General features: G+C 42.8%; 2 protein-coding genes across 2 annotated transcripts in view; one reads left to right on the top strand and one right to left on the bottom strand.

Annotated features, from left to right (window-relative positions):
* The window catches only part of cacna1hb (calcium channel, voltage-dependent, T type, alpha 1H subunit b), a 54,341-nt gene extending 48,132 nt beyond the window's left edge, over positions 1-6,209 (top strand). The window contains exons 28-33 of the mRNA XM_017456868.3: positions 589-667; positions 955-1,076; positions 1,214-1,486; positions 1,943-2,102; positions 2,632-2,780; positions 2,864-6,209. Coding sequence (XP_017312357.2) covers positions 589-667; positions 955-1,076; positions 1,214-1,486; positions 1,943-2,102; positions 2,632-2,780; positions 2,864-3,664 — 1,584 coding nt within the window. The 3' untranslated portion in view covers positions 3,665-6,209. The remainder of the gene's footprint in view (positions 1-588; positions 668-954; positions 1,077-1,213; positions 1,487-1,942; positions 2,103-2,631; positions 2,781-2,863) is intronic.
* Positions 6,210-8,005: 1,796 nt separating this feature from the next.
* syngr3b (synaptogyrin 3b) lies at positions 8,006-14,038 on the bottom strand. Its single transcript, XM_017456862.3, has 4 exons — positions 13,826-14,038; positions 11,402-11,636; positions 11,101-11,246; positions 8,006-10,621 (listed from the first exon to the last, which is right to left on the bottom strand). Exons 1-4 carry the CDS (start codon positions 13,943-13,945, stop codon positions 10,427-10,429), a joined length of 696 nt encoding a protein of 231 aa, XP_017312351.1. The 5' UTR covers positions 13,946-14,038; the 3' UTR covers positions 8,006-10,426.
* Between the last annotated feature and the right edge of the window lie 2,223 nt (positions 14,039-16,261).

Genomic DNA, 16,261 nt, shown 5'->3' with positions numbered 1-16,261 from the left:
CGTACGGGCTAAGGATTACATTACACACACACACACACACACGTGCAACACTGTTCACAAAGCGAGCGTCCCGCTACGCCGTTCAACGGCGTTTCTTAAAGCGAACAAGACGGAATTGGCGATTCCGCGGCGTGGGGTGAGAACGCCTCAAAGCGGACGAGCGTCCCAGACGTCGTTTTCCTCTATGGGGAGGAGAAAAAGCGATGAGGTCAAATCCCGCCGTCGCCAAGCCCGCCCCTACTGGGTTTTTCCCCGCAACCGCTCAAATGAGATAAACTTCTAGTGTCTTTCATACAGTCTGGGTCTCAGTACTCACTCGCGGAATATTATTTACATTTTATTTCCCTTTAAAGGAAAAGATGAGCACCGGAGGAATTCCTTCCGTCTCGCGCAGTGTTTAATGTTCCGTTAAAGCGAAAGAAAATAGAAAAAATCGCGCTGTTTGTTTACCCGCCTGACTACAAGACTATCCTGTGCATCCCCTAGTGTGTGTGTGTGTGAGCCCATAGCGTTTCCTTTCTTACTATAGCACACTATAGCACCGTATTCCTAGAGGTCTTTCCATATTGCTTGTTTTGTTTTTTCTAGGTTGGAAATCTGGGGCTTCTTTTCATGCTGCTGTTCTTCATCTACGCCGCTCTGGGAGTGGAGCTGTTTGGAAAACTCGGTCAGTTCTTTACTTTTTCCCCCGGGATGAACATCACAGCAGTGGTGATTCCACAGTGCTCACATTTGTTTTCTACAAAAGATGTTTGTTTTGTTTTTTTTTAGATTCAGATTCCAGAAAAAAAAACAAAGAAAAAAAAAAAAACGCTTTCACAAAACGCACGGTCCGGTTAAAAACGTCACGGTGACGATGACTGGACGCTTCATCCGGGAGCGCAGACGCAGAACGAGCACGCGTCCGGTAACACGGATTAAAGTCGTTAACGGTCGATTCGTGTGTTTGTACAGAATGCTCCGAGGAGAACCCGTGTGAAGGTCTGAGCCGTCACGCTACGTTCGAGAACTTCGGCATGGCGTTCCTCACCCTGTTCCGGGTCTCTACCGGCGACAACTGGAACGGAATCATGAAGGTTAACACGCACACACACACACACACACACAGAGAGAGTTAACACAGTGTGCCATATGTTTCCTGAAATGTCACGAGATTGTTAGAGCCTGCGTGATTAATGAATTTAGTGTGTGTGTGTGTGTGTGTGTGATGAAGGACACACTGAGGGAGTGTAAGAGCGGAGATCGCTGCTTGAGTTACCTGCCGCTGGTTTCCCCGCTGTATTTCGTGACGTTCGTCCTGGTGGCGCAGTTCGTCCTGGTGAACGTGGTGGTCGCCGTGCTCATGAAGCACTTAGAGGACAGCAACAAGAACGCCTGCGAGGAGGCCGAGATGGAGGCGGAGCTGGAGGCGGAGCTACAGAGAAACCGCTGGCAAAATGCCGCCTCCTCCGCTGGTGACGTCACTGGGTCTCCTGCTCTTAAACAGGTAATAACCCCTGCCCTTCGAACTGGGTACTACCCGGGCTTTCGGGGTTCTCCGGGTTCCTCGCATGTCCAGACAGATCGTTACAAACGACACGAGCACCGCACTAGCATGCTAACCTCGCCACCTCAACGTCTGACTCATTTAAGTCTCGTGTCGTCTTCTTCCTTCCGTTCTGTCATTTTTGTTTACCGGCAAAGCCAGTATCCATGCTTTCGTCTTCCTGTAGTCATGGAAATCATCAGGATATTTTAACAGCGCCACCCGCTGTGCTGGAGAATTCATCCATAACATATCGTATAACCTCTCGAAGGCGGTCTCACGTTCCTGCAACTCCGAGGTGTTAAAATGCTCCTAGGTGTGTATGAACGTGTGTGTGAAAGAGAGAGAGTGTGTGTGTGTGTGTTATTTTCACCCAAAACCCAACATTAATCTGACTCAGAAGGGTTCCATTTCCAGGGCGATGACCTTCAGGACCGGAACCTGCTCTCAGTCGGGAAGCCATGCATATCGAGAATGCTGTCTTTACCCAACGACAGCTACATGTTTTACCCCAAAGCTGGACCCAAACCCAGAGATCCGCTCTTCTCCAAACAGCACACCATCGATCACATGACAGGTCATCACTAATAATAATAAGAAGAAGAGGAATAAGAATAATAATAGACAGTTATTATTGTTTTTGTCACTGTTGTTATAACGTATAATAATGATTTAAAAGACATCTATTTTTTTTAAACATTACTATTATTACTATTATTATTATTATTATGATTATTGTTGTTGTTGGTATTGTTATTGTATTTATATACGTATATTTTCATTTTTAATTAATTTTATTATTATTAGTAGTAGTAGTAGTGGTGGTGGTGGTGGTGTGAACTGTAGAAATGTTTATATTAATATATTTTATATGATATTATTATTATTTTCATATCAGAGCATCTTTTTTTTAATTTTTATACCAAGCTTTCTCTTTTGAATAAATATTTTACATTACTATTATTATCGTTATACAAATACCTTTCGTTTAATTCTTTTTTTATTGTTACTAGTGATTTTAATTTTCAAAATCATATTCTTTACTTTTTACGTAAAGTCCGATAAAGTAGAATAACAAAATTACAAAAACGCCCTGTCGTGTTCAGGCTCACGTCTGTCAGTGAAGTCGGAGTTTTGCGAATGGGAATCCCTGCTGCAGGTTCCCGAGCTGCCGTCTGACCCCGCCTCTCATTCAGAGCCCCTCCCACCACATCATGTGACCACACAAAAGTCCCTCAGGATGCTCCAAAGACAGGTAAGTGTGTCGCAGTACACTTGTGAGTCGACGTGATGAGTGTGAGGTGTGTAGATGTTTACAGTACGCATTTCGCACTGTAGGAGGCGATAAAGAGTGACTCTGTGGATTCCTCCAGCCCTGGATCGATGGACGACTTATTTCTGCGCCACTCCGATTCTCTCAAAGTTCCCAGCATTCCTCTGACCGGAGGCTCCGCCCCTTGTTCGCCTCGAGCCACGCCCCCTACGTGCCGCAGTCGGACAGCCAGCGTCCAAACAAGCAGACGCGTGTACAGCCAGCGCAGCATCCCGTCACGCAGATCTACAAACACGCTTCCTGACACGTGCACACACACACACACGTCAAACACACACACCTCGGACGAAGAAATCAGACAGATCCTATCGACCGTCGACGGAAAAGACTCCGGTGTCGGGCTCCTCAGACGCAGCCACACCTTATCTCCACACGTCGCAGGCACTTTATGTCTGAAGAGCCAATCACAGCGAAGTAACAGTACAGGAAGTGACCTTAGGAAGTACAACAGCATGGACTCGACCCACGGGGCGTGGTCAAACCAGCCGCAAAAGAAAAGCACGCCCTTTAAAACGCAAGAAACAGAAGCGTCTGTGTTGCGCAGGAAGCACAAAACGAGTCCGCCTTGCGTTCCGACTTCCACAGACCCGCCCGTTTTCTCGGAAACGGTTCTGAAAAAAAGGCGGGCGCCGTCATTTGACTCTACGTTGCTCCGGGAGTCTTTGGATGTTCCTGATTCTCTGCTACTTGCTAAGCCCCTCCCCCAACGTCATTTATCAATCCATCTCTCTGTCCCATTCGAGCAGTCGAATAATCGCGTTTCAGACGACGGCCAATCGTCACACTGTGTCCCGCTCGACGCCTAACCCGAGGGTTACGGACCCGTTATGGGCGTGGCTTGATTGTTATGGGCTGGTCAGGACGATCCGTTCATCTAATGAGGATTCAGACCAAAACATTTGATCCTAACGTGCACCTTTAAGCTAGGAATTCTAAAAAAAAAAAAAACATTTGGAAAACCACGATAACAGTAGGGTGAAAATGAGTTATGCAATTGTTTGTTTGTTTATTTATTTGTTTGTTTGTTTTTCCCCTAATCATATTGATTAGAGATTTGAGATCATAAAAAAACTGACATTGTGCAGCTGGATATCTGTTCTGAACTATAACGAAGCTCACAGTCGCTCCCTACCCTACGTTCACACGAGCCCGTGACAAGTGGGCGTGGCCTTTAGTTCCGATGAGAAATGGTAGTAGCTATATATATATATATATATATATATATATATATATATATATATATATTTCTAAAGCTAGCTAGTTAAAATCATTTGTTCGATTCACGTCTCGCGTGCTCGGCTTCGTACTAGCTTCGTTCTCGGATTAGATTAGTAAAGCACGCAAATCGTACTAGCTACATACATTCACCACGCACCAACAATCTCTGCTACTTCCTTCCAGGGTTTCTTTTTCTTCGTAATGTCTCTATACGCAATTAATAAGCGGTCGCGTACGACGGGATAAGACGAAACTACGGTTCTACGGCGGGTTTTTCGTTGAACAACTCAGGTTGTGGCTGAATTTGCAGCTCCGCGTTTTTGTCGCCCTCTATTGTGAACGTAGGGTTACGGTCACTCGGTCTGAGCTGCGATAGAATCCTGTGTGTTAGAGCAGTGTAAACGGTCGTTGTGGAACCCGGACCTAAGAAGAACACAGATGGAGGTACTAGATCCATGACGAGAAAGTCAGATGAAATCTCCAACACACTGCATGGCAGAATCATCAGAACTGTTCGGAGGAGTGAGTACTTACTCTAGACTCTACAGAGTGAATATATTTATCGAATGCAGCACCTATAATATTTTTATTGGAAAAAAAAAAAAAGCCCAAGAGTTTTGCACGCACTCAAACGTTGTTTTGTTTTGTTTTTTTGTCAAGGAAAACACGCTAACTTTACTTTTTCCCCTCGTGCCATCCATAAATTATTATTATTATTATTATTATTATTATTATTATTATTGCTTTCCATAGATGAGTTAATAGAGTGATGTGAAAGTGGCCTCAGAAGTGTACAGTGACCTGTAAGCACGAAACACGTCAACAACAACACAACAAACTCAAAACCCCACCGACAGTAAACACACCACCGCACGCTTGTCGTTGTTTTGATTTCCTCGCCATGTTTTTTTTTATATCTGTTTTGTTGCGCTTACGTATTTACACTTGTGGTTTTTTTTTTTAATGCTTGGTTTGTTTGGTTTCGTCGTCATAGTTTTGTTTTGTTTCTCGTCTTTGACGTTTTTTTTATTTTATCTTGCCGTCGGATTTATAGTTTTGTCGTCTTCTAGTTTTGTTGCGCGTCGTAAGTTTTCAGTTCTGTTGTTGCGTTTTTACGTATAGTTCGGTTGCGACTTTTTTGTAGTTCTGTTATTAAAAAAAATGTAGGTCCGTTGTGACATTTTTAGCTTTGTCGCTATTCGTTGATCTTTGTTACGTTTTGTTCTTGCGTTTTCCGTTTCGTTGCGTTTTCTGATTCGCTGTTGCGTTTTTACCCGGTTTTGTTTTTGTTGCCGTTTTGGTTTGTTCACATGTTTTGTACGTGCAGGCTGCTATCGATACGCCATAAAGATTCACAACCCGAAGCCGTACCTGTAGCTGTTCTCACATTCTCACACTGCTAATGATTTACAGTCATGCTGTTTTTGTATTTAATAAATATCTGTTGTTACTTGTGCCGCGGCAAACCAACTTCCTCCGTGTGCACTTCGGTGAAACATCCCTACAGATAACACTGCAAAATAGTGCTCCGTCGTTTAGAACCATTCTTCGGAATCTACAGGAAGACAACTCCACGGAATCTCAAGGGCTTGTAAATCAGTATATGAGCAGCGGGTATATGTGAACAGTCATGCACCTTTCGCACATGTTCTTTTCTTTCTGTGTTTTGATATTGAAATTGTGATCGATTTCCGTGTGCACCTTTGTTGAAATATGCCAAAAATCTTACAGGTTTGAGAGAAAGAGCGACGTTTGTCCTGTGAAAGCAGGAGCGGAGGAAATCCAGTGTTTTACAGACAATAAATTTTAACCGAAGAGCACGACGCATCCACGTAAATTTCTGAAAAAAGGACGACTTCACGATGCTCGAAAGGAAAATCACGCCGATACGCATGTCCGGCTTTTTTTCTTTCTTTCTTTTCGCCAAGACAGGTCTGTTTAAACTAGCTCAACTGGCGTTTATGCTCATTCGAGAAATTCTAGAATGGAACATTTGTTCTTGAAAGTGTGATTTTTCTAATCTCGTTAGAATTCCTACACATTTTCACATCGTATTCAAAGGGGTTTTTTTTTCTTTCGGAGTTAAAGATAGAAATTCTTTGCACCTGAACGGTCTGCATTGAGCAGCATACACAAGACCAGACGAATCCTTAAGGATTTCGTAGCTGAAGCATTCGTTTCCAAATATAACTTAGAGACCAAAAAAATCAAATAGCAGTGAAGAAGAAACACTGGTAGGTCTTTTGCAGATTTGATAAAACGGAAGGAAACCTCGACGAGCCAGGACACGCCTCCTGCTACGATCTGAGATGTCCGATGTCGCACCGTGGAGCCTGTGTGAAGACCGACGTCGATAACGCTCGGCTGTAGATTTTTAACAAGGTAACGTCACCCGGAATGCATCCGCTTCAGCAAAGACGTGGAGTGCTATTCGCGACTCTGCTGAAGAACGAGCGCAGAAGCCATTTTGATGTTCAGTGATGCAGCGATATCCACTAGAGCCAATGCACTACGTAGACTCCTGTTGAATGTATCTCAATGCTCGCAATCAATATAATAAAATATCCGTTCATATTTATTTTTAGATTCAGATTCAAGTTGAGTCGATATGATAAGTTAAGACACCCCATTCCTTCACTGCTCAAGTCTTGGTTTTTCCAAGTCTCTTCAGTCTGCGATTCATTCATTGTTTATGTTTTATTGGGATCCCGTCACGTCCTCTGAATACTCCTCAATACGCTAAAGCTACTTTCCAGACCGAGATGCACATCCTCGAAAAGACTTCCCTGATATACAACACGTATTAATTACCCAGGCCTTTTCATTCGAAGGCGTGGCCCGAGCACGTACATGTCAACGACTTTTTCAATGTATTTTCAACTGAATCCTGCTGAAGAGAGAGGATGCTTTTAAAAATATGTGAATAAGTGAAATCACTCTCAGATTTTAGTGTTGCATCCAAAACAATATTTCGATTCTCTTCTTTCGGATCTTTTTCTTGGATTATCTTGTCAACCTTGTTCGTTCTTAGGGCTTTGTTGCCCCCTGGTGGTGATGAAATGCATTTAAACTTTTCCTAAAATGCGTTTAAAAACAACAACAACAACAACAACAAAAACTCCCTACTTCACACTGCCTTCATACTAAAGCAGTTATAATTTTATTATAATTTTATAATTTAGTGATTTATGGTGAAGATGACTATTACGATTTTCATATTGTTTTTTGACACCATTGTATAAAAGCACTGAGCCACTAGAGGGCGTGCTTTACGTCACGTATGAAAACACAAGACACGCCATCTTGTGGTGTATTGCGTTAATTACATGCACAAATACGTCTTTAACTGTGTTAGGAAACACAAACCACAGTGATTTGAGTAAAAGTCAAGTAAATAAGTCGTCTGGTGAAGAAAAAAAAAAAAAAAAAAACGACTTTCAATTGTGAATTATTTCATGAATGACTTGTTGACACGTCTACGTTTGAACAATCATATAAAACATTTTTTAAAGTCCACCGTTAGCTGGTTGGCTAACTTTAGCCGTAGCTAGCTGTAAGAGTTTCTGTATCTTGCTAGGTTTATTAGCTAGCTACGTGGTTAACTTTATCCAGAAGATCTGGCTAGCGCTAGTCGAACTCGCTCAGCTAGCTAATGGTTTACCTGTACATGTTTCTGCAACGGTGAAGCGCCGATATCTTCACGGGCTTTTATAGCTCGCGTAATTTCCGCAGCTCATTATCACTTTCGTTTCTTTCGAATTCCTGCTCAGTTTAAACCTGAAGATAAACCGGGTCAGGGACGTCCATCTGTCCGCGCCGCCTCAGATTAGCTTTCGAACGACGGAAATCCGCATAGCTAAAATAAATGCGGCAAAGCCGAATATTTACGGGGGAAAACAGACACAGGTTCTGCGAGGTGTAGAGCGGGAAAAAAACTGACCAATGGTGCTTGCAGAAAGAGTGTTTATTCAGTCAGAGATTCACCGAACACGTGTCTTCTCCTCTCTAAATGCTAAAACAATATACTTAAGAAGTAAGCATTTCTACAGTCTGTCTTATCATGCAGTAAGACTGACGACACACTCACACTCACAGTTGGACATGCTCTCATTAGGACTCTCAGCAGGAATGTCATTTGGTCATCCGTGAGTACACACGTGACGGATTGGCCATTCACATCATCATAATCCCTCTTTTTTTTGTTTGTTTTTTTGTTTTGTTTTGTTTTTTTGGGAGGGGGGGGTTACACACGTCGTGCAAAATGGCCGCAGCTCTGCCCTTCCAGCTCATACACACTATCTCCGGGTGTGGTAGTGATGTCGATATATGGTGATATTAGCGTTACAGTGTATCACTAGATAGTTCGATGTTGTTAAAAATAAATGAAAAGATCCCCAAATTCTAGCATTTATAGAATAAATGAACGATAAATAAATACATAACGAGCACACCAGTACGTCATTCATGACATTTTTGCTCCGAAGATTTCGTCTAAGAAACGAACACAGTCTATAAAATAACAGTGTTTTATATCATAACTTCATATCTATGCTGCCCCGCCGCCGCCGGGTCCTTTTTAAACTAAGCCGAGGCCACTAATCTGCGATCTGTTTTATATTGTTCATTATTATATTCGTTATTACGATTGAATTCATCTCATTACGTTACGTTTAATACTTCGTTTAAACAAACAAGCCCTTGTAACAAAAAAAGAAAAAAAAGGAAACGTTACAATACTCGTGCATTTCAGTACTGCTTTAAACGCGCCCTCGTCGACGTCCCGATGCTACGATACACACGTGTGTGTGTGTGTTATCTGCGTGTTACCCCAAATCCGCCTCATGCGGTGTGTATTTGCGAGTACGCTCCATCCTGAAAACAAACAGCAGTGTAGTTGACGTGATCTCCTTGGCTATGTGTACTTACTGTATCTTAGAGTTAAAAGCTGGCTAATGAGCTAGCTATGTAGCTTGTTTACGATCTAGCTCTCAGGTTATAGGTAACGAGTATGACAACTGGCTAGCATGCTAGTTAATAAAATGAATTAGGTAGTAAACGGTGCTAAACTACCACAGAGTATTTCACTGGGCCGAGCTGAATTTTAACGTAGCAAATTAAATATACTTTTATTTTCTAACTTTATTAAGGTATCTAATATTTTATGGTAGTTCACTGGATTTTTACGCTCTCTAACTAGCTATGTGCTCTACACAGCTTGTGTACTGTCTAGTTATTTTTATGCTACAAGTTTGCTAACTGGCTAGCTAAACTATCATGGAGTCGTTAGATACCTCGATAAAATAATAAACTAACTTTAAGCATGAAATTACCATGGAGTATCGCTATAACGTTATGAACTACTAGAGTTCTACTATAATAAGAACCTACCCAAAAACTACTCTATATTAGATACCTTAATAAATCATTAAACTACTATAGAGCTGTTATATACATTGAAAAGTACTAGTTAGATAACTTCATAAAGCACTAAACTACCAGAGAGTAGTTGGATACCTTAAACAGTACTAGTTACATACCGTAACAAAGCACTAAACTACTAGAGGGTAGTTAGCCACCTCGATAACATCCTAGTTAGATACCTTAATGAAGTACTAAACCACCGGATAAAAGGTACTAAACTACCAAAGAGTAGTTAAATACCTCAATAACACCCTGGTTAGATACCAAAATAAAGCACTAAACTACCATAGACGCCTACTGTAACTATAGGTACGCCTATGGTCTAACTACCGTTAGACGCCTCAATGACGTACTAAACTACTGGATAACTTAATGAAGTACTAAACTACCATAAAGTAGTTAAACACCTTTACGAAGTACTAAACTGAAGACACCCTTCAAAAAGGACTAAACCAGTAGTTACTGTAACTTTACCAAACCCAATTTGAACCTCGCAAATCAAACACTATCTTTTGGAAATATACCTAACTACTCTCTGGTAGTTTGGTGCTTTATTAAGATATCTAACTCGCTAGTAAGTGGGCTACGTAGCTTATTCGCTATCTAGTTCTCGTTCTAAATGACTAGCTTACCAACTGGCCGGCGTGTTATTTCGATAAATGAATAAAGCAGTGAACTAGTTTACTCGGCCAAACCCAATCTGAATGTAGCAAATTCTATGCGATATTTTACAAATATTGTATTGCTCTTTTTTCTGCGTAATTCGTCCTTTCTGCTGCTGAAACAGTGATGGAGTATTAGCGTAGATCCCCTCAGAATTAGCGAAGGGGAAGCTGACTAGGGTGCGTGGAAAACAGTACTGGAACTGAACCGACAAAGGAAAGCCACTCTGTCCACTCCGGCGTCCTCTCTTCTCATTGGCTAAGAGATTAAAAAGCAGGCGGGATCTGGTACCCGGGTGGGCGTGTCTCCACCGTCTCGATCAGCGTCGGACTCTTGTCTATGGTGGTCTGATGGATCGCGTCGTTGGACGGATACGGTTGTTTGGGCGCGTCGGCAGACGTGAAGAGCGCCATGTCGGTTCCGAGCAGGAATTTCTGCACCGCTAACACCGTCAGCGCCGCCTAGCCAGATTCATCACATTAGTCATGTTAATATGTTAGCATTTTTAGTAAAATTGTACCAAGATACAACATTCGACCTTTCAGTATACGTGAACAAGCGCTCGGTTACGTGATCGTCAACGTACAGTGATGTCAGAACCTCAGGAATGATCTGAAAATGAATTGCATTAGCATGCGCGTCAGAATTAACGCTAACAGCTACGCAGTTAAACTACTGTTATTAAACTGCATGAGAGCGTTAGAAGAGGCAAGTTCAGTGTTAAGTACGCTAGAACGTGAAAGCTAATCTACACTAGCGCGAGTGTCAGAGGTGGTCTGGACAGTAGCCTTTGGTTATCCTCCAGAAAGGCAATGTTTTTAAATCTGTGCATGTTTAGCAGACACAGGTAGCCCTGAAACACAAATGTAACAGTCAAATATGAATTCATGTGCGTGTGTGTGTGTGTGTGTGTGTGTGTGTGTTTATCTGCTCGTCATACCCAGATGAGAATGGAGAAGAAGGAGAAGGCGATGGCGGCTCGTGCCGCGTCTGAAGCCTGCTCCAATGGCAGTTGTTTAGGCGAGGTGCGACTCCACTGATTGGCCAGGAAACAAAATCCAACAAACCAGAGAAAAGCCCAAAGTCCTGCACACGGGGGAAAATACGGGAAAAAATTCAAATGCGAGGCAGTTTTTTGTTTTTTTTAAGGTGAAAGAAATTGTTAAAAACACTTGAAACATACTATCTCGCGTGTACACACAGTGTGTGTGTGTGTGTTGTATATATTCTTGTGTGTTTACCTGAAAAGCCCATCTCCAATAGCACAGCTCTCTTCCGGTCCTTAACGCTGCTGATCTGAGGGAAGTAGACGTCCAGGGCCAGGAAGCAAAGACTAGCTAAAAACGCCAGCACTCCGATAATGATGCCGTAGTTGCAGGCGTCTTCGTTTTTGTTAAACACGCAGTGCAGGCGCTCGCTGCCCATATTCACGTAGCCTTCGTTCACTATGGAGCCGAACACCACCATGGAGAAAACCTGCAGGACAGGGAGAGGTGGAGAGACGAGTTTACTACAGCTTCAGACGGGAATCAACGCAGCTCGTCATGTGTGCGAGGAACCGCGAAGCAGCGCGACGTCGGAAAACGTCACGGGAAAGTTACAGCTTTTACCGCCGACACTGGAGACTCCTTCCATAAACGCTTATAACTAGCTTCGAAAAGCGTACAGCGAAGGTAATGACGCGAACGTGACTTTTCTGCAGTGTCGAGAATGTCTCCGCGTCCACTCTCAGCGTGTTCTACACTGTGAAGTTCACGTCGTCCCTCAGGCCTCGTGTTTATCTCACACCGGCGCTCGAGTTACAGTACCGGACCGAGCTCGGAGCAGCGGCCGCGTTCCTGTTCGACGGGAAATCAGACCGAGGAGAACCATTCCACAAGCCGTGTGACATAAAAATAAAAAAAGATTTCTTTACAAATAATAACAAACAAACAAAGAACTTAAAAGTCATTTAAGACGACGGGTCACATAGTCAAGTTTGTTTATTTATTTATTTATTTATTCTCTCCTTTCTTTCTCTATTTCTCTCTGTCTCTCTCTCTATCTCTCGCTCTCTCCATTTCTCTTTCCTCCCTCTCTCTCTCTGTCTCTCTGTCCTGACACACGCACGATGAATCATCTCCTGATCTGCACCCGAGTGCAGGAACGTGGAGATATTTGCACGTGTGTGAAACGTTTCTTCACACTCGCGTCCTTTTCATTCCGCTTCACGTGTGAAAATCCCTGCGCCCTCTCTTCGCACGCAGGCGAATAAAACCAGGCTACTACCGTTTACTCTGAAGTGTGCTTGTGCTATTTCGAGACGCGGCCCGCTGTATGCTGACGCACATGGCACACACACACACACACACACACACATTATGGTGTTGTCATAGTAACAGCATTTACCGGTCAAACGGACAAAATGTGCCGAAAGACTTCACTTCCTGTTTCTAATAATCATCACCTGGACATTTAACACCTTTTCATGTTCTCACACACACACACACACACCAACATACAAACTAATACATCATCTTACGACATACAGTATATTTCATCATGCTTTTGAAGTAGGTTTTTATTTAATGTTTATTTTTTTAGGTCATTTTTTCCCCAAGTGTTTAATATGATGAGTGTGACGATTACATGTTGGGTTTTTTTTATATGTGCTTCGAGTGAGACAGAGAGAGAAACTAATAATAATAATAATAATAATAATAGGTTCAGGTATACTAAGTTGATCAATTCTGTCAGTTATTTGTAATCTTTATGTGCTTTAGACCCTTTCAGTTGAAAGCAGTAGACTGGACCTCAGAAAGGTTTTTACAGATTTCACTACACTGATAGGAAACGGGATCTCCTGGGTCCGTTGTGGTGTAACGTATTGAGAAGATAATAAAAGTGCACATCACTGTTCTCTCTCGCTCTCTCTCTCGCTCTCTCTCTCGCTCTCTCTCTCGCTCTCTCTCATCCAGCAGGAAGTGTGCTCTGCCCTTGGAGTTGGCACTGGGGACGGATATTATACTGGGGAGGTATAGCCTACAGGCCACATCATAAGCTCAGTAAAACTCCAGCCTGAGAGAAACGACAGCATCGAATTTGACTCTTTACGCTTGAATTCACGTCGACGCTTTTCTCAGATACAGATGTTTATATGAGCACCAATCAGCACACTGTTCAACACCCATAACATCACAAACCCTGCACATAATGCACATTACTATTAATAAAAAACACCCTCAATTCACCAAGTCTCATCCCACTACACTAAATAATAAGACCTACATGTGTTTACATTCTCAGGCTACTATTACAACTAATCATATCTACTAGATATTACTGTTATTGTTGTTGTTGTTGTTACTCGTGCTGGTAAACTCAGTGGCTATTCGATCAGAATCGACACTCGTTAAAATGGAGCTCTGCGTTTCCACGACAACGTGTGACGTCATCCACACCATAACAGCATCCTACGTACAATCACGCAAGCGTCATAAACACCGGATTATTATTATTAGGCCTATTATTATTGTTACTCCTATTATTAATATTATTATTATGTTTACGATTATTATTATTAGAGTCTTTGTGTTCAGAAATAAACTCACGTGAGACACGCAGAAAGGTACATTGAAGGTAAATAAATAAATAAATAAATGGATTAATCGGAAACGGTTGTTTACCCAGGCCAGGAATCGTAAGATGGTCTGAGGTCTTTTGGCGAAGGTGATGGGGTCGAATTCCGACCCGGTTCGGCCCGCTCCATACGAGCCCGTCCCGTTCATCATCATTATCATCACCATCCTCCTCCTCCTCCTCACGCGCTGTCTCTCTCTCTCTCTTTCTCTTTCTCTCTCTCTCTCTCTCTCTCTCTCTCTCTCTGCGCTCGGGATCTGCCCAGCCCCGTGCGCGTGCACGACCGCGGAGCGGCGCGGATTACCGGACTGCAACGTCACATTCGGTTTTTAAACATAAAAGGAACCGCTTGTAATGTTTTGTCTCACACAGCAGAGGGCGATATCGCTCTATTTACAAGCCGCTTGTCACTCTGAGGGAAAAAAGGTTCTCTTAAAGCAAGTGGGTTACATTGGGATTTCTACATGTTTCTGTGATGAAGGCTTCATCCGAATTTCACTACAACTCAGCAGTCCAACTTCTCACTATCTCATGCGCAGAATCAGATCAAATGACAAGTCTTGCCTTGGACAACTTTCCGATTAGAAATCCAGTGATAGTTTTAGGCTATTATCAACACAGTGGTTCTACATGTATGGTGTAAAACACTTGAGGCACATGCTGTTATAGGAAAATAATCAATGGTGAAGCCGGAAACTGTATTGTTTTCCCCTGAACTGCCCATTCGGAAGTGTTTTATTCTTCTTATACCACAGCAATTGCTGACGTTTGAGCTCTGTGACACTGGAGACTATAAATGCTGAAATTGAATTAGTACGTTCGCCTCACGCCGGCAGGGTCGGGGGTTCAATTCCTGTCACTGCGCTGTGTGTGCAGAGTTTGCATGTTCTCCCCGTGCTGCGGGGGTTTCCTCCGGGTACTCCGGTTTCCTCCCCCAGTCCAAACACATGCATGGTAGGCTGATTGGCGTGTCTACAGTGTCCATAGTGTATGAATGGGTGTGTGAGTGTGTATGTGATTGTGCCCTGTGATGGACTGGCACCCTGTCCAGGGTGTACCCCGCCTTGTGCCCGATGCTCCCTGGGATACACTCCAGGTTCCCCGTGACCCTGAAAAGGATAAGCGGTATAGAAGATGGATGGATGCATGTACGGATGTACTCTTTTTACCAATACACTCCGCTTCACGTTCGGTCTTCATATTTCTACACTGAATGCATGTTACTTCAGTGATAATCAAATGTTCATCGGTTTATCACTCGTGTTCCGATCCTTTCTGCCTTAAGTCTGGGTCTAGTTCCAAAACAAATGAACTCTGACCACTGGGCCCATTGTTGCTCTTATCAGAGGTCAAAAGGTTATTTTCCATGATTACATGTGACACAGCAACCACTTCCTACCTGTGCATCATGAATGCTAATGACGGGATTGACTTACACACAGGAGGAGTTTGATGAGGATCTGGCAACCAGATATCCGCACCAGTACAGGCAGAAATGATGAAGGAAACGGAGGTCACGCAGTCTCACACACACTCACGCCAACATACATATGATCACTAATACGCGCGGTTATTCTCGAATCAGAAGCCGTTAACAGCTGTTCTGACGGTAGCTCCGCCTCCAAAAAAGCTATGTTTCTGTAGCAACAGTTCATTCGCATGGGCGTCATAATCTAAGGCTATGGAACAAAGTAAAGAAGATCTAATTGTTGATTTGATGAAGCTTTCTGTGACTGGATGTTTATGTAACATTTATGGAAGGAGTCTCCAGTGTCAGTGCTTTGTGAAAGCAAGTTTTCTAGATAGTCTATCTTCAGGACAGAGGGGTTTACGCTTTGAGTAACTTCAAGACAGAGAATAAAGAGAGGCTGGTGAAGGAACGACAGTTTATAGCTGTTTTAAGCCTAAACAAGAACAGTAATGTTCTCCAAAAGACATAACATTCACGGGATTTTATCGTTGTGTATTTTTTTTGCACACAGCATACGCTCTTTGAGACACAGACACACTCATTAAAACAAATAGCAAAGCTCACCTTTACTCTTCGACCAACTGGAGAAGAATCACTACATTTTTAATCACAAAAACCGGAGCGAGTCTGCATGAGGTTCCTGACCTAAAAGTAGTTCTAAGATAGTTACATCATGCCTTGGCTCTTATAGCTATATCCTCACGACACTTTTTTCCGACTCCATGTAGAAGACGTTCATCTCCTGCTGATCATCCTCCCATAAATTGAGCAGTCGTCGTTCACTGATAGATTTAATTTTTTTCAATCTGACGGGTTAAAAAGATCAAGTTTGGTTATATAACCTTCCAATAGCATCGGTAGTAAATGATGCCGACAATTCAGTGGCTCGTTATACTTTTTCAAGCTGCTGAAGACTTACGCCCTCGCCAAGTCACGTAATAATTCATGTAATAACAGATGTGAAAGATCTGCTAAAAAAAAATAGACTTGTGGTTGTTAAATCGATCGATTC

This window comes from Ictalurus punctatus, chromosome 26 (genome assembly GCF_001660625.3).
Source record: "Ictalurus punctatus breed USDA103 chromosome 26, Coco_2.0, whole genome shotgun sequence".
NCBI classification, from domain to species: Eukaryota; Metazoa; Chordata; class Actinopteri; order Siluriformes; family Ictaluridae; genus Ictalurus; species Ictalurus punctatus.
Note: the sequence above shows the minus strand (reverse complement) of the source record. Positions and strands in the feature narration are given on the sequence as shown.

Coding starts and splice junctions, on each gene's coding strand:
- syngr3b (XM_017456862.3), bottom strand. CDS start 13,945: ATGGTGATGATAATGATGATGAACGGGACGGGCTCGTATGGAGCGGGC. Junction 11,247..11,401: donor ATTGGAGATGGGCTTTTCAG/GTAAACACACAA, acceptor CCCCGTGTGCAG/GACTTTGGGCTTTTCTCTGG. Junction 10,622..11,100: donor TCTTCTCCATTCTCATCTGG/GTATGACGAGCA, acceptor GAATCTGGCTAG/GCGGCGCTGACGGTGTTAGC.